The sequence below is a fragment of the Carcharhinus amblyrhynchos genome, chromosome 3, assembly GCF_965287045.1.
Source record: "Carcharhinus amblyrhynchos chromosome 3, sCarAmb.v2.hapA, whole genome shotgun sequence".
NCBI classification, from domain to species: domain Eukaryota; kingdom Metazoa; phylum Chordata; class Chondrichthyes; order Carcharhiniformes; family Carcharhinidae; genus Carcharhinus; species Carcharhinus amblyrhynchos.
In genome coordinates, this window is record NC_137326.1 from 109,545,619 (window position 1) to 109,570,528 (window position 24,910).

Below are 24,910 nucleotides of genomic sequence, written 5' to 3' on the forward strand. Positions count from 1 at the left end.
AGCAGTAAGGGATTCACTGAGTTTTCAACTGTGGTATTTACATAATACGTTCAAAAAAAGTCAACAGATCACAGTGTACTGGCAAATTAAGCCAGTGCTGTTCTGTACTTTCAACAAGAATGCTACTAATCTTGAGTCAGTCAGACAGGTAACAAAACAAAAACAATTGAATTTTGTCACAGATATGTCACCTAAATAACTTAAGCTGGAAACTAAAAGTTTGTTGAAAATTTGCTACTAATCAGCTCAAAGTAAAAACATTTCTTTTCCGATTTCTATCCAGCCAGCCCTTATTTTTTCCCCTAATACGCAGTGCTGTATCAAGAGCAAGCTTAAAATGCAATCTTGCTTGATGTCATTATCTTACAATCTACTAGCCATAATCAAAGCACCCAGCCGAGAAAATTGCAGCAAAAATGAAAGCTGAAAAAAATCTCCAAGGTGCTTTTTCACACAAAGCTGCACTATCATTTATGGTAGTTTTCTAATAACCTTTATAGTGGCCAGTTCCTTAAAAGATGCTTAGTGATTTCAAACTGTGACAACTAACAGTTATTTGCAGATGATGTGTTCCTTGAGGGTATTACCCTTACCTGGGTCAAAAACAATTATTTAGAAAGCCACTTAAAAGTTGCTGGTTGCTCAGGTTTGATTTTTATAGGCTATGGAAGGTGCTAGGCTAAGGTGAAAGAGGGTCACTCTCCATATTAAAGTGTGACCAAAGTGTGACATTCTTGGTGTCCACGCTATGCAAGTGTGACAAGTGGAAAATTAAATTTACATTTAATTTATGTGCACATTTAACAGACATATCTTCAATACACTTAAAGGCACACTGCTTTACTTCAAAAAGGTGGCAAATCTAATGCAGCATGATTTTGTACCCATCAGGATATTGGTGCATACTTTAAATTTGTTGGCACCCATAGAAACCAACTACTAGAGACTTCAATTTATTAAACCAAGTACTTATTTTATTCTGTAATTAAAACAAATTGTTGTTCCTTTTCCATTCCTTTATTATTCCCATCGTAAGTTTCGGAACAGAATTGCTACATATTTTCTCCAGTTCATTTGCAATTTTTTTTAACACCGTCACATATAAATAGAACATAGAACACTACAGCACAAACAGGCCCTTCGGCCACGAGTTGCGCCGATCACATCAATACCTACCAATCCATAGACCTATCTATAACCCCCAATCCCATTAAATCCCATATATTCATCCAGAAGTCTTTTAAAAGACCCCAGCGAGTTCACCTCCACCACCACTGACGGCAGCCGATTCCACTCACTCACCACCCTCTGAGTGAAAATCTTACCCCTAACATCACTTCTGTACTTGCCTCCCCGCACCTTAAATCTGTGTCCTCTCGTAGCGACCATTTCAACCCAGGGAAATAGCCTCTGAGAATCCACCCTATCTATTCCTCTCAACATTTTATAAACCTCTATCAGGTCACCTCTCAACCTTCGTCTCTCCAGGGAGAAGAGTCCCAGCTCCCTCAACCTATCTTCATAAGGCATGCCTCCCAATCCAGGCAACATCCTTGTAAATCTCCTCTGTATCCTTAGTACTCTGTACTAAATGAGGCTCATTTAGCAATTAGTCCAACATATATTTTGTTGCACGCGAGTTCATAAAACAATGCTACGTTGTGCTAATACTTCGTCACTATTCTCATTTGTGTTCAGTAGAACATCATTAGCTTTTCAATCATCTGCTTTTCACAATTCAGCTTTCCCAGCTCCTGTTCACACTAGTTTCACCAGGACCAAAGAAACAATTCATTTCAGTACTTGAAGTTCCTACTTTCGGGTTTACCCCACTACTTGAACAGCTGGCCATGTGATGCCCAAACACTGATCTTGTGCAAGCATTTGACTCTAACACCCAAGTTTGGAAAAAAATAACTGTATAGCACAACTTTTAAGAAAGTGCAAAAGCCTGGTGAACACAAACTTTACAAAAACTTAGTGCATCTCAACTTACAATGTACATCAAAGGTTTCAAGATGGCTTCTTAGTCTGACTTGCAGAGTTTTTACAACTCACGGTTTACCAGAATCTCTTGTAAAGATATAACATTTACGAGTGATGTCCCATGAGTTTTTAGAAAAGAATGGCATACGCCATGTGCGTCCTGCACCTTTTCATACAGCTTCAAATGGTTTAGCCAAGCGAGCTGTTCAGACACACAAATGATCCGTTGCAAGTGATTCCTCCTGTAGCAGTTCACTTGGACGACATTCTGATCACAGGGAAAACTGAGGAGAAGCACCTCAGCAACCTGGATCAAGTGTTAAAGAGATCTTCAGAGGCAGGCATGCACCCGTAATATTGTAAGAGTGTGAAATATCTGAGTCACAAAATGATAGTGTAGGGTCTGTCCCCAGTGGAAGACAAAGTAAGGGCTATCAAGGAAGCTCCAAATACCTGAAGTCTGAGCTCAGTCATTTCTGAGCATGGTAAGTCACTCCGGGAAGTTTCTGCTAGACCTCTCAACAGTGTTGGTGCCACTGTATCTGCTGCTCCACAAAGAGAGCCAATGGGAGTGGAAATCAGCACAAGAGAAAGCTTTCAAGGATGTGAGAGCACTGCTACAATCAACTAAACTGCTTGTTCACTCTGATCAGGACAGAGAACTCATTCTGTCATGCGATGTCTCATCCTATGGTCTTGGGGCAGCACCCTCTCGTCTGGATGGAGGACTGGCCAAAAAAAACCTATTGGTTTTGCATAACTTACATTGTCAATAGCTGAAACAGGATATTCACACTTAGATGAGGAAAATCTAGCCATTGTCTTCAATGTGAAATGGTTTCATCAGTACCTTTATGGTTGTTCGTTCACTATATGTTCAAACCACAAGACAATGATGAGTCTTCAGGGAATTCAAGTGTATTTCCTCCCATGGCCTTGGGAGAAGAGAGCACTGGCCACTTACTCCATCAGCATCCAGTATGACATTGTGTACAGGGCAGGGCAATGTAAACGCAAACGTGTTGAATCCAAAGAAAAAAGAAAATTACAGCACAGGAACAGGCCCCTCGGCCCTCCAAGCCTGCACCAACTGTGCTGCCCGATTCAACTAAAACCCGCTACCCTTCCATGAATCATATCCCTCTATTCCCATTCTACTCATGTATTTGTCAAGATGCCCCTTAAAAATCACTATCGTATCTGCTTCCACTACCTCCCCCTGCAACGAGTTCCAGGCAACCACCACACTCTGTGTAAAAAAAAAACTTGCCTCTTGCATCTCCTTTAAACCTTGCCCCCTAGTACTTGCCTCTTCCACCCTGGGGAAAAAAGTTTTGACTATCCACGCCCCACATAATCTTATAGACTTCAATCAGGTCGCCCCTCAACCTCTGTCATTCCAGCGAGAACAAACCAAGTTTCTTCAACCTCTCCTCGTAGATAGTGCCCTCCATGCCAAGCAACATCCTGGTAAATCTTTTCTGTTCCCTCTCCAAAACCTCCATAGCGCTTGGATAGTGTGGTGACCAGAATTATACACTATAGTCCAAGTGCGGACTAAGGTTCTATAAAGCTGCAACATGCCTTGCCAATTCTTAAACTCAATAGTCCATCTTCCATTACCAGAAATGCCCACCAAGACATTATTTCCTCGTGTGACAATTCTCATGCTTGACAGGCTTTCACATTTTCCAGTGAACACTAAACAAATTAAATAGTGGATCTACTGGGACCCTATCCTATCCTAGCTGAAGAAATTCCTTATGTAGGGATGGCCTACATTTATAGGAGATGATGAATTGAGCTATATGCAAAGTGGAAGGCTGACCCGAGTGTGCAGGCGGTTAGATTCAATGGGAGTCCAGAGTGGTTATCCCCTGTGCATGAGGCTAACCCAGGTGCCTCCTGAATGGAACATTTAGTCAGGTTGTATGTCAAATGACCTAATATGGATCAGGATTTGGAGAGTGAGGTGAAATTCTGTCAGATCTACCAGAAGATGGTGCCACTAACACCTATGGGAGAAGCCTGACCGTCAGTAGTCGGGGCTTCATGGGACTTTGCACGCCCTTTTTGTGGGTCACATGTTTCTAGTCCTCGTGGGTATACATGAAGTGGTTAGAAGTACACATCACGGGCTACATTACAGCTCCAATTATGGTTGCAAAAGTTAGGTCAAGTTTTTGCAACTCATGGTTTCCCGGAATCTCATTTCTGGTAACAGGACAACATTTACGAGTGTTTTGTTCCAAGAATTTATGCAAAGGAATGGAATATGCCACTTGCGCACTACGCTTTTTCATCTAGCTGCAAATAGTTTAGCAGAGCGAGCTGTTCAGACGCTGAGAGGAAGAGGACGGTGGGTGAGACTTTGAGAACCAAACTCTCTCAGTTCTCGTTTCAGCATCGTATTACACCTCAAACAGAAACTGGATTCTCACCAGCTGAATTACTGGGTAGGAAGCCATAGTTTCACCTGGATCTGCTACATCCAGATATCAAAGTGAGAGTGGGAAGGCGACAGGAAAAGCAGATGCAGACACATGACTAACATGCCAAGGAGACATTTCAACCCCAATGACTGCGTCCATGAGTGGAATTTTGGCAGTAATCAACAATGGCTGCCTGGGGTTATTCTCAACCAAAATGGTCCAGTATCTTTGGGAGTGAAACTGACCAATGGAGGAGTCATTTGCAGACATCAGGATCACATTCGTCTATGCCATGACTCAGAGGCAGCAAAAGTTCCAGGTAACATTGCAGGAGCAAGTGCTACTATGGAACCATGACACAAAATGGTTCCTGATGGGCATCCAGTGCTCCAGGAAAGGATGAGGGACATTCATGCACAGACACTCAACCTACTCCTGCACCCATAAGTCCAGCAACATGAAACAAGCCTCACTTGAGTCTACTGAGTCACCAGTGGTAACCCTGAAAGATTGACATACAATTAAGACATGAGTTTCATTATGTTTCTTTCTTTAAGGGGAATGACTTTAAGGCAGGAGGAGTGTTATAGAACATTACAGTAGGCACCTTCATATCTGAATGTATACACCAATGTCTTTAGTGGGTGTGAGCATGTGCGAGTGACACCATCAATAGCGTGGGTTTTCGAGGCTTGAATCTTACCACTTGGGAGCTGTGTAACTCACTGCTTCCAGATCGGAACCCATTCTATATTGTATTTCAATTCATTTGATAAGAAGATTGAATTTCACAATACGTTTGACTACTTTTTGTGATCAAGTTATCCCAAGTTACCACAATGTCCCAAATCGTTTTTCTAGAGAAAAAGGACCTTAGGCTAAGATGGCAAATAACGTTTTTAACGCTTATTTGTTCTTACCATTTGATATAATGGAATGGTTTCGGCAGGCTGTGGAGCGTTAATCATGTTGATGATGGACTGGAGTTACATTTTAGCCAGAACAAAGGACTCTATCAGTGAATCAGTTGGATGTTTACAATGCCACAGATTCATGGTCACTTTACCAATGCTAGCAACATTTTCCTCTTCAAGTTTACATACTGAATGGAGTTCAAATTCACAATCTGCTCAGATCTCTTAAAAATGACAAATTATTTGTCCAGGACTTTGAATAACTTGCCTACCAGTTTGTACTATCAATGCATCTAAAACGAAAAGTCAGGATATCCCCCACTGCTGCACTGAGAAATCAGAAAGGTGGGGCAGGGGGGGAGAGACAGGGAGATGGGACAGTGAGTATCCCTGTGCGCAGGGGAGGGTGGAATGAAGGGGAGAGTGGAATGAGGGGGAGGCATATAAAAGGATCATACAAAATTTGAAAATGTAGCAATGGTTTGAAATAAAGCTAAAATATCACAGTTTAAAACAATGCAACCAGATACAACCAAAATATTAGCTTGCTGTCAACTGTAAATATTCTGGAAAAATTGCAGAACAAATCCCTTACTTTATATTCAAGCCACAAGCAACACAGTTGGAAAACAAAAAATGATCAAAGCAAAAAATAAAATATGGATTTCTTGAAAAATAAACATGTGTGTATGCAGAAAGGATGGGATGATATTTGCCAGCAAAGCCTGCATCCCACGAAAGAATAAAGAAAAAGGCACTTGTGGGATTATGCTATTGCCATATTAAAACTGTTTTATATTCTCTTTCTTTTGATGCCTCCTGCTGATTCTTTCTAACTCTCTGTTTTGGACTTCCAAATCATTCTTAACTTTGAAACCTGGCTAAAATCAATAGGAATCGGGGAAAGCTCTCTGCTGGTTGGACTCATACCTGGCACAAAGGAAGATGGCTGGGGTTGGTGGAGGTCAAATCATCTCTTGCCCCAGGACATCACTGCAGGAGTCCTTCATAGTAGTGTCCTAGGTCCAACCATCTTCAGCTGCTTCATCAATGACTTTCTTCCATCATAAAGGTCAGAAGTGGGAATGTTCACTGATGAAAGTACAATGGTTAGCACCGTTGTCAGTGACTCCTCGGATACCGAAGCAGCCCATGTCCAAATGCAGTAAAACGAGGACAATACCCAGCCTTGGGCTGACAAGTGGCAAGTAACATCCATGCCACACAAGCAGCAGGCAATGACCATCTCTAAGAGAGAATCTAACCACCGCCCCATGACATTCAATGACGATACAATAGCTAGATTTCCCATTATCAGCATCTTGCAGGTTACCACTGACCAAAAACTGAAGTGGACTAACCATCACCACCACCAAAGCTTGTCCACCATTTATAAGGCATGAGTCAGGAATGGTACACATTCCACTTCCCTGGATTGATGCAGCTCCAATAACACGGAAGAAGTTCGACACCATCCAGGACAAAGCAGCTCGTTTGATTGTTTGTGGAAGGGGTAGCATTCACGCCCTCCATCACTGATATGTGTATCATCTACAAGCTGCACTGTAGGTACTCACCACTGTTTACCAGACTGCACTTTATTCTATTCAATTCTTATAACAGTGCAGATGCCAGGTTGGAAAGCCTATCTACTGTATCAACATCACACTGATCAAAATCTCAAACTATTTATTTTCTGTGCTGTGCAAACTGAACAGCAGCTCCACATTGTGCCATTCGTCGGGCACCTTAAAAACCATCACTTTGCTGTGGTTTCATTTGTGGCATATGATGACGGCCATTATGAAAAGGCAGTGGGCCAGGATAAGTAGTTTAGTGGGAATAAGGGAGCAGGATGTAGAGATGGGGGTGTAGGAGGAAATGGGAGAGAAACTAGAAAAAAAAAGCGTGGTAGTTGGGAATGAGGAATATGGGAAAGGGCCTGCTAGCAATGCAATTTAGAAGGAATATGGGAGAGATGGGAGCACAAAAGGCAGCTGGACAGATGATCTCCACTTGATGATCAAGAAATTTATTAGCTCCTTACACATTATTAGAGGCAAGAATTGAGCAACAATTGTAAGAGGTACCTAGAAATCTGTTGAAGAGTAGAACAAAATCTGTATAATATTACTGATGTTTTGATTGATAAAGTGCTCTGCAGTACACAATCTGTGACAAGATCTGTGGCCATATTGTTATCCTGAAATTTTTTCAAAATAATTAACAACTGAATCCTGAACATATGAGTTGAAAGTTCAATGTTATATGGTCAATGGAAGTTGTGAGGGAACTCATTGTTCAAATCAGAATTATGCTTTAGTGAGGCAAATTCATCCAAACGCAACCATTTTAATGGAGTTGGCCGTAAGCTTTTATCCATCAGATATGCATAAGGAACATATCTGCTAAATTATTTCCCCTACATTGGTTTTAATTAGGAACCATAAAAACTGCAGATACATAAAACACAATTTTCTTTTGCCAGACATGGAAATTCGAGTAGCTCAGAATTTGGAAACATTCATCAATTAATGTGCAAAATATCCTTCGTACCTGAAATTTGGTGCAGAGGCCCACTCCAACGCCAGGCAGGCTAGATCCACGGCAGCATAGACCAAAAGGAAAAAGATGGTCACTATCCCAGCAATGGTATTCAATTTGCCAGTAAACAACACAAGCTGTAAAAGCAAAAACAAAACTTGAAAACCAAAAAATTAAACAAGCATGCACTCAATTTCCCATGGAAATCACAGGCAACAATGGTTCACATAAATATTGGTGGGAAAGAGTTTTTTCCCCCCCTCTAATACTGCAGAGCCCATTTGCCTTCTGGCATTGTCAAAGATGTTTTAAGGTCAAGATTTCCCTTCAGAGTTGAATGCAGATCAAGGGTATAATAAAATAAACAGTCGCCGTAATCTTAACGCACCATCTGCCGGAGGGTATGGGGAGTTAACATGAGTAAAGGAGCCCTGTGATAAGTCATTGTACATTGTATAAATACATCATTTTACACAACTGGGAAGCCAAGACATGCCAGTGTTCACACTACATTCATAAAGAACCACTGACTTACGGAAATAAAATGTTAAAACTCGGCTTTTAGCATGGAATAAATCACACAGTCTTTAGTAATAAGTAGCAATATTGTCATTATTGGATTATAGCAAAGAACCTAGCACTGCCCATCAATTCACTTCCTATTTTCTCCCCATGAAACACTGCTCTAATGTCACAGTACCCTCTTCTTCAAGATTACTCTTTTCCAATAAGATGTTGAATAGTCTTTAAGATTATTTACTGGCTTAGCGTCAACAATTTTTTGCCACATTCTAACCATCCATTATCTAAAGATATTTTCCTAACCTTCCCTTCAATTCTATTTCAAGCCATATTAAATGTGTACACATTTATTAACACTTCATGGATTATTGCAAACAATCGATTACAATATATCCCATGATAATCGTTTATTACATTGAACATTTCATCTAGTGACAACAGTCTCAATCTTTCACGCTGCTTCTCATAACTGTAAGCTCCTCATCCCTGACAACATGCCTGTGTTCCTACATTATTTCCATAATGGGGCTGACTAAAACTGTAAATACCTCCAACTGGGGTTAGTTAAACGTTTCGCACAATTGTAACCATTTCAGAATTAGAAAAGGTAAAAGCAACACTTTCTAAAGTTAAAAACTTAGTCAGCGGTTGAGTTCAGTGAGTATAGAGGTCTGATATGAGCACTGTGCAAGTGGGAACCGTACACTACCTGCTCTCAGTGCTGCAAAAGAGATGGACAGCTAACCACTGATATGAAGGCACCAAAAAGGCATTGGAAGTTGAGTTGTCGAGCTCAAAGCCAAATTGTAACTATGCAATATATACCCAGACTATGCAATACATGCCACTGCTGAGATACCTAATCCCAGCAGGGTGGCACTCTGGACATTGCAAGTGGCCTCAGTAACCCTGGGCCTCGGCAAGGTTGGAGGGGGGAAAAAAAAAAAATCACTTAACGTTCACTTTTGTCATTGTTGGAGATACCTTTTATTCGTGACATATATCCTACCAATGTCATGCTCAGCACAAGAAGACATTGGGCATATCAAACTTCGTGAAAACAGCCCTGTGAAAATGGTTGCAACCTGACAAGTGCCTACAGATAATTGAATACTGTCCACAGTTTAAATATGTGGCCAATATTTAGTTAAACATGGACCTAAGGGTACAAGTTTTACACATCATATTGTCTAAGGATGACCCAGCAAGCCTGAGAACATTGGTCTGCAAGTGCCATAGTGGATAAAGGAGAACATTTGAACTCAAGTTGGGGCAGAGATAAGAGTGAATCACCATTGTCAACTGCCACTGTATCAGGTTTGGACAACTCGAATGTTAATCCTGCAGTTGTGTGACTGAAACTACCCATCAGGGATTGCTGTATAACCTGAACGTAGCCTGTTGGGGAGAAACTTCCAAAATACCAGAAGCATCCGAAACAACTGAACCATCATAGCTCAACATCTTCTAATGCAGCAAAAGTACTGGACTTCTTCCAGCTTCCAAGTCCACCTGAGAACTAATCTCCCAGCTGTTCACCTACAAGAGGCCTGTTTTGTGAAAATCCTTCAATCCAACTCAAATATCAACTCAAATATGACATGAAAATTCCATTTGTATAATTACTGCTTTAACCTCATCTGTATCTAGTCTTTGCGTGCATGGTAGTGAGTGAGATGAGCAATTGAGAGATTGGCTGAATTTTTCTAGCCACTCCCACCAGCAGGATCTTCCAGTGGTGGCTCTTTCTAATCCAATGTGCCTTTACTCACATACAACTTTGATGTTAATCCAGAGATGTCAGAAGGTTGGGTAAGATGAGTGCCCTTCATGTAAGCTATCAGTTGTATTTATTGTTCCCTAAAATACCAAGTCCAATGGGATGGAGGCAACCTGAACACTGGTTGTGTGGAATATGAATCTTACATCAAAAACAAGCCGATTTAAATCGAAAACCTCAATGGAGGAGCAGTCCCAGGAATTGATTAACGTAGGCTTGAAAGCATGTTGTGAAATGGCACTAGTTTTATATCAGGCTAGAAGCTCACACTTTCTGCTTAATCATTTGAAGCCGGAAAAATGACCAAGTGTGAAGCCAGGCTGCAGTGAGGGAATGAAAAATATCTAAATTAACAAATAATCCGATGCAAAAATGACAGGATTTTTTCTTAAAGGCATTACGAGGAGTACCTTCTATTTTTTGTGTATTGGGGAAGGGAATTATAATGAGTTTAAGTGGTGGGAACCTTTCAACTCAAACCACTCAGTAGATTAGTTAGTACTAGGATATATACATCTATCCATAAAAATGTTAAATGCCCAGTACCTAGTGTATACTCAAGTGGTCCTGAGGGACAAGTGCGTATTATATATGAAAGGATTTCCATTTGCCTTCAATTTGACTGTAGATTATGGCCATGACCGAATTAAATATGTTAGTACCTTCATAAACTTAATTTCAAATAGAGGACTTCAATCTGGAAACTACTAAGAGTTAGAAACTTGACGGACAAGTAGAGATCTCATTCTTTCTCTCATCTTCTGTTGATTTTATTCAATATTTTGCTAAAGTGTTAATGATGTTCTTCCAGAGCTTTGATTCTTTGAGCACAGGGTATAAAGTGGAATTCATTAAAGTAGAGAACGTTCACTCACTCCCATTGCTGCTGCGTAATCTTAAAGCCCACCTCCCTGCCTCCCATAATGTCTGAATTCCCTCATGACATTTAGCAGAGCAGCTCAACTGATTTTCTTTTTGCCTTTTCTAATCTTAGCATTGCCACAGACTGTTTATGGAAGAGCTGTGAGGCACTAAGTCATATCCACATGAAACAGGCCAGAGAGGTTACATTCAATCATTGTGAATTGGTGTTGCTTACTTTTGTACAGTCTTCAATAACACTGGGGAATTGGATTACAGATTTCTCTTTTGCAAACAGTATGCGGAACACTGCTGTTATAGGAAGAGCCAGGGTGAAACTGGGTAATATTTTATACTGTATTTTAAATCATGACCATATCTTACACAGAACTGGCGAAACTATCACTGTTTTTTATGAAACTACAACGCATAATGTCATTAGATAAATCACTTCAAAAACCTTTTAAAAAAGGTTTATCACGTTACTTTATGTTTGAGAGAAGCAAGGCCGTGAGGGGATTTCTACACTAGAAGGAACTGAACATCAGAGAAGCACTGAATAAAGATCAAGTGTTCCATCATGTCAAACACTGCAGATAAGTCAAGGAAGATGAGCAGGGATAAGAATGTAAAAGCAGTTTACTACTGAAATGGAACGAGATTGCAGAACTCACAGTACAGAGGGATCTTCGTGTCCTCGTAGAGTTCCATCATAAGGTCAGAAATGGGATATTTGCTGATGATTACATGTTCAGCACCTTTCACAACTCCTCAGATACCAAAGCAGTCCGTGCCCAAATGCAGCAAGACCTGGACAATTTCCAGGCTTGGGCTGACAAGCAGCAAGTAACATTCATGCCAGACAAGTGCCAGTAATGACCATCTTCAAGAATATAGAATCTAACCATCGTCCCTTGACACTGAATAGTGTTACCATCACTGAATCCCCCACTATCATCCTGGGCATTACCACAGATCAGAAATTCAACTGGACCAGTGGCTACAAGAGCACGTCAGAGGCTAGGAATCCTCCAGCAAGTAACTCAACTCCTGACTCCCCAAAGCCTGTCCACTATCTGCAAGACACCAGTCAGGAGTGTGATGGAATGCTCTCCACTTGCCTGAATGGGTGCAACTCTGACACTACACAAGAAGCTGGACACCATTCAGGACAAAGCAGCCCTCCTTCCACAAACCCACACTAGCAGCAGTATGTACCATCTATAAGATGCACTGCAGGAACCCACCAAGGCTCCCCAGACAGTAGCTTCCAAACCCACAACCACTACCAAAGACAAGGGCAGCAAATACATTGGAATACCACCACAGGGTCAAAATCCTGGAAGTCCCTCCCTACCAATGCAGTGGATATACTTATACCACATGGCCTGCAGTCGATCATGAACGCAACTCACCACCATCTTTGAGAGCAATTAGGGATGGGCAAAAAATATTGGCTAGCCAGTGAAGCCCGCATCCCTTGAATGAATAGAAGTCAGAAAGTTAGTATGCAGTTGCAACAAGTGATCGGGTAGACAAATGTAAAACTGGGCAAGGTTAACGCATAGAAAGTAATTATACTTTGTACGATCAGAAACAGTGCAGCAACATATCTTAAGATTCCCTGTCTGCAAGTTGTATATAGGAGGTACACCTGGCATTTTATGAATTATTATGAATGGAAGAGACACCCATGACCTGGAGATTAAAGACTGGCTTAAAAAAATTCTAGATGTCACCCCACTGCTTTATGAATCTACAGGGCTGCAGATTTATGAAAACTGCAGCTTGGCAAAGAACGTTCTCAGAACACTAAGGAAATTTGACACGTCAGCTACGACGGTCACCAATTTTTACAGATGCACCATAGAAAGCATTCTTTCTGATTGTACCACAGCTTAATTAAGGATCCCACACATTCCGGACCCCACACCCCAGGCATTCTCTCGTCCACCATCTTCCGTCAGGAAAAAATACAAGAAGTCTGAGGTCACGTACAAACCGACTCAAGAACAGCTTCTTTCCTGTCGCTATCAGACTTTCGAATGGACTTACCTTAAGTTGATCTTTTGCTACAATCTAACTACGACTATAAAACTACATTCTGCACTCTCTTATTTCCTTCTCTATGAATGTTATGTTTTGTCTGTATAGCATGCAAGAAACAATACTTTTCACTGTGTTAATACATGTGACAATAATAAATCAAATCAAATTGGGTGAAATAGCTTTCCAAGTTCACAGAAGCATTGACAGTGGCAAGTTTAATCTTGAATGCATTCTCATATGGGTCTGTTGCAGGCGCAAAGCTGCAGCTACGAGATATCCTATCTGAGACAGTTCTAGTTTTTTTGATTCGACATGTGATGATTTTCCAATTCTCAAATACCAAATGTGGTACAGGTTTGAAATATATTGAGATAGCCGTGTGGTCGGGCAAAACATAATTCAGGTCTTAGCTGGACTCTTATATGAAGTAACGCTGAGAACTAAATGTAAGGACTGGACAAATGAGCTTGTTTGCAAATCTCCAGAGACCTGCTTTCTGAATAATTTAATCTATTTGAACGGTTACAGCTCGAGTCTTTATTTTAGTTGCCCAACCCATCTAACCTTTCTCTCGATGACTTCACTAAAAATTGCTTCTCATGTTTGAGGTTAGCTGCCAGATCCTTTTCATTTATATGTGCAACGTGATGCAAATAAATATTTAAAAACGTACCTATGTTATCCTTTACTTTAAAATGGAAACCCTCAGTGGAAAGGTAATGAGGAGGAAATGGCATTTGTGGAGGAAAATGGAGGACCTGGGATCCAACATTTGGCACTGTTCACCCTTCACAAGTGTGCACCATATCAAAACAATAACAGATATAGAGGCACTTGAAGAAAAAGGGACAAACATAGGATGAGGAGGAGGTTGGGACAGAAGAGGTGACAGACTGGAGGGAAAATAACCTGGAATGTTGATTAGAAATTGACTACATCAGAGATGCACTCAAAAATACTGAAGAAAGCTATGATCTTAACAGTTGTTGCAAATATCTAGTCAATGGTTCATGTCTTTAGAATATAAACTAACTGTAAAATAATGGGATATTGCAATTAAAGCCAGCTTGGAACCTATTACATTTAAAAGGTTGGGCCATCTTTAGACGTTAACAGCTAAACAGGCATGGTGATTAAACGATAGGCTTTACAGATTGTCAGAATACCTCAGGAAATGGCACTTCAAAAGGTGACCCAAGTTTGTCTGATAAAGTCAGAATAGAAGATATAAAACAGCAGGTGCGCTTACTCAGCTGAAAAGCTGGGTATATAATACCTGCACTGCATTCAACAATAATGGCAGTCCAGAGACACATTTTTGTTTGCAAACCTCCAGGTACGTTAGTTTAAAATCATTTTGTAATCTCTGAAAGGTTGTAAAACTAATTTACTTCATCAGATCAAAAAATAAATTGTAAATGAGAGGTAATTAACTTAAAAGAGGGATAATTAACTTAAAGGTCAGTTTGAGGTCAGCCCAAAGCAGGCAACTTCGTCTTGGAGATAGGTGGAGCGTAGGAACGTTGGAACGTTCTCCAGTTTCAATTTGTCTGGGCAAGAATTTTTAATTGCAGCTTGGAACTGGTGTGTGCAGCCTGCAGCTCACAGAGAATTTAGCCAAAGTGAGAGTTAGATAGACCTATACTGTAACAGCGAAAAACGTTCATTTCAACATTGACCATGTGGAAGGCAGCAAAGGCTCTATTCTCAGATTGAGAGGGAACAGAAGCTGGAAAATGGCCTAGTTTGAAGCTCGTGGGACAATCTATAATGGACCTCAGTGTCTTATTGCAAAATGTAAGATTTTGATAATACTACAGATTTTTAGGGTTTGTTGTTGGTCTGTAACGTCTCTGGATCTTATTCTTTAACCGCTTTTTAAGTTAGATAATTTGGTTTGAACTTTTGTTAGCGAGACAACGGGCAGTTGAGATACCTTACAGGATGTGGGGAGATGCTGGTGTTGGACTCATCTGACGAAGGGACAGAGCCCCAAAATCTAGTGGCGTTTGCTACCAAATAAACCTGTTGGACTTTAACCTGGTATTGTGGGACTTCTTCCTATACTTTATAGAATGGCAGCTATTACTTGTGAAAAACTACACTTAATAGCTTTATGACTTGAAGTTACTTGACAGTGCAGATTCAGCAGCTGTAATTAAGAGTTTTTGAAAAAAAATCAGCTTAGAAGGGACAGTTAAAAGGAGTCCCCACTTGGGATGACAATGGGGACAATTTTACCAGAATTTGATAGTTGTTGTTTCCAGCAAGAAAACCGGTGTGTTTCTCTCCAGAGCTGGCTACAATGTGTCTGCAAAACACAGCTGGACATGATTCACACCATCATGTAGGAGGGGCAGGGCCTCAACGCACCGGCAAAGCCCCATTGAGTTTGGGGGTGCCTTTTTAAAGGGTGCCCCAATCTGAACCTAAATAACCCTTCCCCCAGCCCACAACAGAGATCCGCCCCACCCCCAACCCGACTGGAGTTGGCACTCACACCACTGTTCCCCCTCCTCCGACCAGAGCCGGCACTTCTTCAGTCAGGGATGTTGGAGTGGGCAAGAAGGCACCTCCCACACCAGCCCCGCCCCCCCCCCCCCCAACGAAAACATTGGACTCTTTGCCCCTGACCCCACCCCCCCCACTCACATAGGTCATTGCTAGCATTCCAGCTCCGACGTCTGCCCCCGGCAACCACCACATGCAAATGAATTCCCCCTCCTGAGGATCCGCCCTGGCACGACCCCTTGGCACAGGGATGCCAACCTGTGCCAGGGGCAGTGCCAAGTGACATTGCCTGGCCCTGTCCCTCTCCCCCTCCCCAGGGGCTATACTAAACCTTTATGTTCCCCAGGGCATCTCCTCAACAGGTTCACGTCTACGTGCAAAGGGGATAAATGTTGGAAAAACAATTACCTGTGCTGCCAATGTCATGGAATCCCAGTAATTTAAGGGGTTAGGAACTTCCATACTGTCTTCGCTGTTTTCTGTTCTGTAAACCTTGCTCAATAAATTCTGCTGATTCATAAATACTAGTTACTCATATTTTGTAGATCAGGCAAGACCAAGGACCATATTCTTAAATTTCTGAGATTTTAATTGGAAGGGTTTTAGACCTCGCAACCATAAAGTCTTACAAAGGGTAACTTTTGATTTTTAAAGGCCACAAATAATAAAGCATTCCATAAAAAGAGACTGATAGATCTCTAGACAGAGAAAATATCAAGGGACATGGAAATAATGCAGGAGAAAGGTTTTGAGGTAAATCTAATTTAATGGTGGAGCAGGCTCAAGGGGCTGAATGGCCTAGTTCTGCTCTTCTTTCTTATGATCTGAAGCTGAATTTGCTTGGAAGTATTGAAAAATAACCAGAAAAAACAACTGAGGCCTCCACTTTTAAGTGAGGCCAAATGAAAGTTTCACCTCTGAGAATAGTTGGTGTTGAGGAGAATTCTCCAGAGAACTGTAACATTCTTATGGGCGTTCCCTGTAGAAACAAATAACTTTTAAGATTGATGTGTCTTATAATGGAATTCTTGGGGGAAGAAAGAAGTAAACCTGAGTGCATAATGTGTAGTTATAAGCTATATAGTGTTAATGTAATCATATTGAAGTTTTTTTTTAGGTACAATAATGTTTGTTTCGAAGAAAGGTCAAGTAAAGTTTACTTATTAGTCACGAGAAAGGCTTACATTAACACTGTAATAAAGTTACTGTGAAATTTCCCTAGTCACCACAGTCCGCGTCTGTTCAGGTCAATGTGCCTAACCAGCACGTCTTTCAGACTGCGGATGGAAACTGGAGTACCCGGAGGAAACCTACGCAAACATGGGGAGAATATGCAAACTCGACACACACACAGACAGTGACCCACACTGGGAATTGAACCCAGGTCCCCGGTGCTATGAAGCAGCAGTGCTAATCATTGTGCTACCATGCTGCCCCAAATCCTGCAGTGTAGTTCCATTGGAGAAAACAAGGGCTGGAATCTTAGCACGGTTCATGCCGGTGGGATTTTCCCATTCCACCACAGCGAACAGAGATTTGGCTGGCCGTCAAATTCTCCAACCTCGCCACAGTGGGAGCATGGCATAAACGGCTGGTAAGATCTGACCCATGGTATTTGGATTTCTATTTAAATATCAATGGTTCCTAACCGGATTGGAGACATCACTTTATACGTTACAATGAGAACAAAATGACATTAATGATTTCTGACCTGATAATTGGTGACTACGCAAAGAAAAGCAATTTTACTAAAGGTTACATTCATCCCGGAGCATTGATGATATTCTCAAGCTTCAGATACTAAACTATAACAAGTTCCACAGGATCTTTGATCTGCTGGTTGTCTGCGATGCAAAGGCAAAGTAGTTATCCATTAAATCGCAACACTGGCCAAAGATCCAAGATCTCTCTGCTCATGTAGTTGAAGGATTTCTACAAATAATTGTCGCAAACTGAGCTGTTGAGGCTTTTTTTCTAAAAAAGGAAACAATTGCCTGGTCAAGATGCAGTTAAAATCAGGAGGACTGCTCAGAGGAGTCAAAATAGAGACAAATTAATATTACCAGACACATTAATCACTAGTCCAACATAATGAAATTACACCAGACCCTACGGTTACATTTGGAATGGTTATCTTTGCTTGGCTCGACCATATAATTTTTTCTGTACGTCAGCTTCCACATTTATCATTCAATGCATTTCCAAGCACACAGAGGAACAAATGAGTGACATGAGGCTTTCAAATCTCAGGTGGCTGAGAACAACTTATTAGGTTCTGAAAACGATTGTCAATTCACTGCTGCAAAGAGCAATTCCTTATAGTGCTTTTCGTTCGACCATTTAAGCAAGGAAAAATTTCAGTTGATTTTAATCTTCCGAGTGCACAATATATGCTTGAATGCAGAGCAAACTCAACACATCTCCTGATTTTTGACACATTTATGCTGCTGCAATAAATTTACATCTACTGATTTTTGAAAGACCACAAATAATGCAGTGCTCCATAAACAAAACATAGCATCGAAACTCAAGAAATTACGGTACGTGCCAATCTGAAAATGCCAAGATGAGTGATTATATTCCGCCATGATGTCCTCTGGCTCGAAAATTAATAAATGGATGATGCTGATAAAATTTGAGGTTGACTTGGGGCTCTATTTTCACAAAGGAGATCTAAAGACATTTGAGACAGGTGTGCAAAGGCAACCATGTACAGTTATCGAAGAACAGTCCTTGCAACACACACATCAATTTAGGCTCAGAACATGATTGCAAAATGCAGATAATTTTTATATTCTGAGGTACTAGGACTGAATCAAAGGAACTACTGATAAGCTAACACGCTTAATTTGTTTGAGAAGGTGCAAAATTGGAGCAAGCCATTCGGCCCTTTGAATCTGCTCTGTCATTCAATAGGTTGTGGCTGATCATTAAGCTAAACTACGCCTTCTTCTACGCATATGCCTTAAAAGTATCCCAAAATCAATCGATTCTGATATTGAACATCCTCAATAGTATTCACGTCCAGCTAAATGGTGAAAGTTTACATGGCAGGCAGAGGCCTACCAAATCATCACGTCTGTGCTGTCTTTGCTGGAGCATTTCAAAACTAATCGCACTGCCCTGTTCCTTCCCCATGGCTCTGCAACTTTCTCAGCTTCAAATAGTTGCCCAGTTTTTCATTAAAGTTGAGATCCATTTCAACCAGTCCATCACAAAGCATTCCATACTCCATGCTACAGCATGGTGGCACAGTGGTTAGTACTACTGCCTCATAGTGCCAGGGACCAGAGTTCGAATCTAGCCTCGGATGACAATCTGTGTGGAGTTAGCACATTCTCCCCGTGTCTGCGTGGATTTCCTCTGGGTGCTCCAATTTCCTCCCACAATCTAAAGATGTGTGGATTAGGTCGATTGGCCATGCTAAATTGCTCCTTAGTGTCAGGGAGATTAGCAGGATAAATGCGTGGCGTTATGAGAATAGGGCCTGGATAGGGTTGTGGTCGGTGCAGGTTTGATGGGTCGAAAGGCCTCTTTCTGCACTGCAGGGATTCTATGATACTTTATAGAAATAAATTCCTGTTAACCTCGCTCTTCATGATCATTTTAAACTGATGAACCCCCGCCCCCATCACCAACTCCAAAAGGAAATAATCTTTCCCTAATCTCTCCTCTCTTCCTCACTCTTGTGGAAAGAATTGCAGTATCTCAAACCTTACATCAGAACTATTGTTCTCAAACCTTGGCATCATTCTGGCTAATCTATGCTGAATGTATCTATGGCTTTAATGGCCTTTCTATAAAAAAAACTATGTTGCAGTTTCTAGTATCTTGTATGCTGGATTGCTGCAATCTGTGCCTTCAATCTGCCAATACATTCAATCTTTAGTAAAATGTAAAGTTTGAATCAGTACATGAACTGCACTGTTATTGATGTTAACTTGCCGACTTTGATAAATATTATTGCCACCAAAAACTCAAATGACCAATGACACCTATACCCTAATCATTCAATAGATATAATTTAACTTAAGGAGCCAATCACTAAAGGAGCTATGTTATTTAGAACATTGACCCAGCTCAACTCTGTGATAACTAATTACTTCACAAAAAGTGTCATTAACCATCTTCTATCCAATTTGACAATGAATTCTATTGATTTCTGACAATATTAAACCTCCATCAATATTAAGTACTATAATATTTTCTTGCTCACAAAATTGATCTCAACTACTTATTTCAACTACTTACTAGTTATTTACTGAGAAGAAACAAGCATCTCTGCACTGAGAAGAATACAAATTCCAGTTTTGATGGATGGTAATTATATAATAATGGAGTTAATTTGTTTAGACCTTCACAGATTTGACCCTAATTTAGTAGGAAGATTAAAGCAGTTTCCCTCTATGGCGTCATTCATTCCACATTTGGCCCCCACACTGTTGCAACCTTGAGCTCAAAACAGCAGATTGCACAATGGAAAAATTGTACTTCCACTGGGCAGCAAGGGTGAGCATGAAGAGGCTTGAAGGCCTATCAACTACCACATTGAAAGGGGGGTCTGCTGCCACTCTGCTCGAGGTCAGTGGAGGTGGGGAACAGGGGTCTGCTGCCACTCTGCCTGAGATCAGGAGGAAGGGAAGGGGGAAATCACTCTGCCTGAGATCAGTGAGAGGAATAAGGGGGTCAGTAATATTGCGGGGGTGGGGAATGTCTGTGGGGGTGATAGGGGAGGCATTTGCCAGTGTGGAAGCCACATTCTATCATTTTTTTTTCTGTGCTTGGAGGTGCAGATTAGAGCTGCAGGATTTTGGGCAGGTTAGGCCCCCCTCCCACAGGCTTCTGCAGTGCGATTTGGACTTGCTGCTATTTTTGCCAGCAGAGTGTGTATGGAGGCACCTCAGAACGGGTCCAAACGTCAGATGTGAAACATTCCTGGTTTCAAGTCTGCCCAGCACTTAGAATCAAAATGGTAAAATAGGATCCGTAGAGTCCCATAGCACAAAAAGAGGTCCTTTGGCTCATCATGCCTGCACCAGCCATCCAGCACCTATCTATTCTCGTGCCAAATAACGACTGAATAGAAAAGCATACATTTATCATTTTAAAAAATTGAACATTGCTAGTGTGCACCATAATACAATATTTTCAGAATTTCTTTTTTATTCATTCATGAAACATGGGCAATAAATACTAGCTAGCCAGTGACACCCATCGGTAGTTGCTCTTGGAGGGCAGTTGAGAGTCAACCCACATTGCTGTGGCTTGGGAGTCACATGCAGGCCAGACCAGATAAAGATGGCAGATTTCCTTCCCTGAAGGACATTAGTAAACCAGATGGGTTTTTCTAACCATGGACAATGGTTTCATGGTCAACAAATTCCACCATCTACTATTGAAGGGGGTGGGGGGTGGAGGAGGAATTCAAACTCAGGTCCCCAGAACATTAGCTGAGTTTCTGGATTAACAATCAAGCAATAATAACATTCAGCCATTGCCTCAGTTTAAGTATTTTGAACTATACAAAAACGTCCACACAAGTCTAAAGTACTTTTTAAAAATAGGTCACATTGGTCTAGCGGCCCTACAAGTTTTCCATTAGATGCAATGTTATTGTCTGACCTTATTTTTAAATGGCCTTATAGATAAAAACTAAATCAAATATATACTCTAGTCTTCTAAAAAAAGTGTTTCATCAGTAACAAAATCTGAACTGATGTCAGATTGCAGGATATTAAAACAACAGATACTGGATTATTTCACATGCTGTCCCACAAAGGACAACAGAGCTATCCCATAAATTAAGATTTATGTGTGACTTCCATCGCATCAATACAAACATTATATATAAAAGTACCTGTACTAACATCCATGAAATCAGTACAGCAGCCCAAGGATTTCCACCTCGTGAAGTTTTCTTAGCAGGCATGAGAAGTTTACCTAAATTAATGAAAACGAACAGAAGAATCAAATTTAGTAGTACCAATAATTCTCTGGCGTAAATTTGTTTTCCAAAATCAGCATTTAAATTGAGTATACCAAGAAATAAGTAACAAATGATAAAGCAGCAGACAAATGAGTACATCACAGTTCATGATCCCCCCATCTTCAAGCTGAATGAGTAGAAAGCATCCCATTATTACGGCTTTCTTCATAACTGCAAGGATTTAATTCACAATAGCAAAGCAGTAAACAGAGATAAGGATGTTGCAATTACATCATGGGATAATTAGTCCATAAGCACATTCATCTGAATGTTCTATTTTCAGTATTTTGAAATAAAGTGGAGGGGCTTCAATTAAATAAAACAAACTCATAACCATAACAAAATTTCAGTGCTGGCAATTATAAAGGACTAGTTCAGGTTAAGAGGTTCAGATGATACTGCAACGATTACAGAAATTTCTCTCGTGTTTAACGTGCTGGCAAAGCACAGCCGCAACCCAGATTCAAGATGGTTTCCGTTTGTCTGAGAGATTCTATTCAGTTCAATCACATGGACTCTGAAATCATACTGGGTTAAACATGGGTTCAATTGATTAAACTGACTAAATCTGAGAGAGAGAAAGACAAAAAAAAAGAGATTCTTGCAGAAACAGCAGCTCTTACTGGATTAATTTTACAAAGTTATTTTCACACTGTTTTTCCCCTCTCCAATTCAGAAACATTACTGTAAATGTTAAAAGCATTTTTGAAAGCCTCAGTTATTTATCATCACTGATTAAACGGCTAAATGCAAGAGGAAAGAGTCAGTGTGAAGCTAAAAGCTAATGAACAATATTCAGAATAGGTTACAGTACGAATAATCATTGTTAATGACTGGATTAGACTCAAAAAGTAATCACTGCTGGCCCAGAATCTCACTCCAGGTGCTGAGGAAGGTAATATGTCTTCATGTGTAATGCCTCACTGAAACATACATTTCATCACAGGTGAGGGACAAAGTCCTTGTTCGGAATTTCTGAGAAATTCCATCTTTTCCATTACTTCACAAGTGATTCAACTTTAACACTACCTGTGTGTTCTGCAAAAAAAAAGTTTCATGTTTGATCCAATTAACCACCATTCTTAGCATATAATTTGTAAATGATAATTGAGATGACCGAAGTGTCGTAATTGTCTCTCTCTCGTGTTTCGAGTATAATTCAGAGTTGACCATATTCATCTCAAATATTATGAAAAGTCTGAGGTAATTTATAAATGATATTCAATCTGTTGAAATGCTTGTGTGGCTGAAAAAAAAAGTTAATGACCAGTGAACAATTTTACAGGAACAGGATAATGAAGATGCAGCTGTTATTTTTCTTGCATTGCCAGCTTATATAAACGGCAGGCAAAATAATTAGAGTTGTGGCCTGATTGAAATAAAAAACTGGAATTGTTCAAATAGACTTGGAAGATAATTCTGAGGAGGAGAATACTGTGAAAATCTCCAGCAGCATGAATAATTAATTATGCAGGCAAGCAATTGAAGGAAGGGATGGTGCAAACAAAATGCACATAGCAAGGTTATCTTTGTCGAATCATTTGATTCGATTTATTGTCACGTATTAATATACAGGGAAGAATATTGTTTCTTGCGCTATATAGACAATGCATACCGTTCATAGTGAAGAAAAGGAGAGGGTGCAGAATGTAGTGTTAAAGTCATAGCTGGGTGTAGAGAAAGATCAACTTATATAAAGGTAGGTCCACTCAAAAGTCTGATGGCAGCAGGATAGAAGTTGTTCTCGAGTCGGACAATACGTGATCTCAGATCTTCTTCCTAATGGAAGAAAGTGGAAGAGAGAATGTCCTGGATACGTGGGTCCTTAATTTTGCTGACTGCTTTTCCAAGGCAGCTGGAAGTATAGCCAATGGATGGGAGACTGGTTTGTGTGATGGACTGGGCTACGTTTGCAACTTTTTGCAGCACAGTGGTTAACACTGCTGCCTTACAGTGCCAGGGACCTGGATTCAATTCCAACCTTGGGTCACTGTCAGTGCAGAGTCTGGATGTTCTCCCCATGTCTGCACGGGTTTCCTCCCACAGTCTGAAAGATGTGTTGGTTCAGTGCATTGGCCATGCTAAATTCTCTCTGCACCTGAGGACACCCGAGTGTGATGACTAGGGGATTTTCACACTAACTTCATTACAGTGTTAATGTAAGCCAACTTGCGACTAATAAATAAACTTTAGCTTTAAACTTTTACTTTTGTAGTTTATTTGCCCACTATTTCAACAGTTGTTCTGGTCTGGGACATCAGTATTGTTGTGGGTGGAGAATTATTATCTGCAAGGATGAAGCCTTATTTTAAGCAGAGAAGGCAAAGTAGCTCCATAAGATCATTCAAATATTTTTATTAATCATCTGTGAAGCTAAATGAAAAACAAAGAAGTTGAAAATCTATGTATTTGGTCATTGAGACAGGGCCGATAATGAGGATTGTGGTAGAAGATTTAACATTTCTGGCCTAAAGTACATCACAGATATCTCCCTGATGAGTTAAGGGCAATCTCAGCAAGAATAATCCAAAAACAAACATGCATGTTCCTGTGAAATCTTGGGAGTTTTCTATCAGGCACCATTAAAATCCTTTCTTCCCAACATCTGCACTCTTCAGGAACACAAAATGAGAATGAATTGTAGACCAGTTAGACTGAAACATACTCATCCCAACTGAAAGTTTCTGCAAAATTCTCATTTTAAGAAAAAAAAGGGATTGAAAGACCATTTCACTCATGGATTCAAAAGCACAAGTGTAGGAGTATTGGGACAAGGCCAGATTCATGTTCTCCCTCTCCCCACTGATTGATCGATTATTTCACTGATTGCATTCATACAAGAATGACAGGAGGGTGCTCGGCAGAATCTTTCCCAAGTAAAATGTCAACAGGTGGAATTTTGCCAAATAATTTCTAAGTGCCATCAGGCATGAAAACGAGAGCCCTCCATGATGGTATTCTCAGCTAACTTGGCACTGCAATCTTCCAGCACTCCTGTCAATCTGGTGTAGCTGAAATATGCCGGGTGAAGCCAGTTTCAGAGCACTCAGGTGCCACTGTGCAGGATGTCCCAACCTGCCATTGAACAAGGAGACCTCCCACCCCCACAGGCACTGCCACTATGCCCAATGGGCATTGTCCAGGCACTGCCTGGCCATGCCCAACCACCCAGAGGCTTCAATGGCCTCAAATCCCCCTGGCGTGGTCATGGCACCTGTTTCCGCTACTGCACAGCGCTAACGATTCTCACCAGCAAGGTTGGAAGCATCCAGGAAGGGTGAGGGGTGCAGATGATTAGTGGCTCCACCACAGCTTATGTACATAC

General features: G+C 40.8%; 1 protein-coding gene across 2 annotated transcripts in view; it reads right to left on the reverse strand.

The window, feature by feature from the left end:
- Positions 1–24,910, reverse strand: part of LOC145341008 (solute carrier family 12 member 9) — a 90,139-nt gene that overhangs the window by 24,670 nt on the left and 40,559 nt on the right. For both annotated transcript variants that reach the window (XM_080185688.1, XM_080185687.1), the window contains 2 exons: positions 21,457–21,539; positions 7,889–8,013 (listed from right to left, as the gene is read on the reverse strand). In XM_080185688.1, the coding sequence (XP_080041814.1) occupies positions 7,889–8,013; positions 21,457–21,539 (208 nt within the window). The remainder of the gene's footprint in view (positions 1–7,888; positions 8,014–21,456; positions 21,540–24,910) is intronic.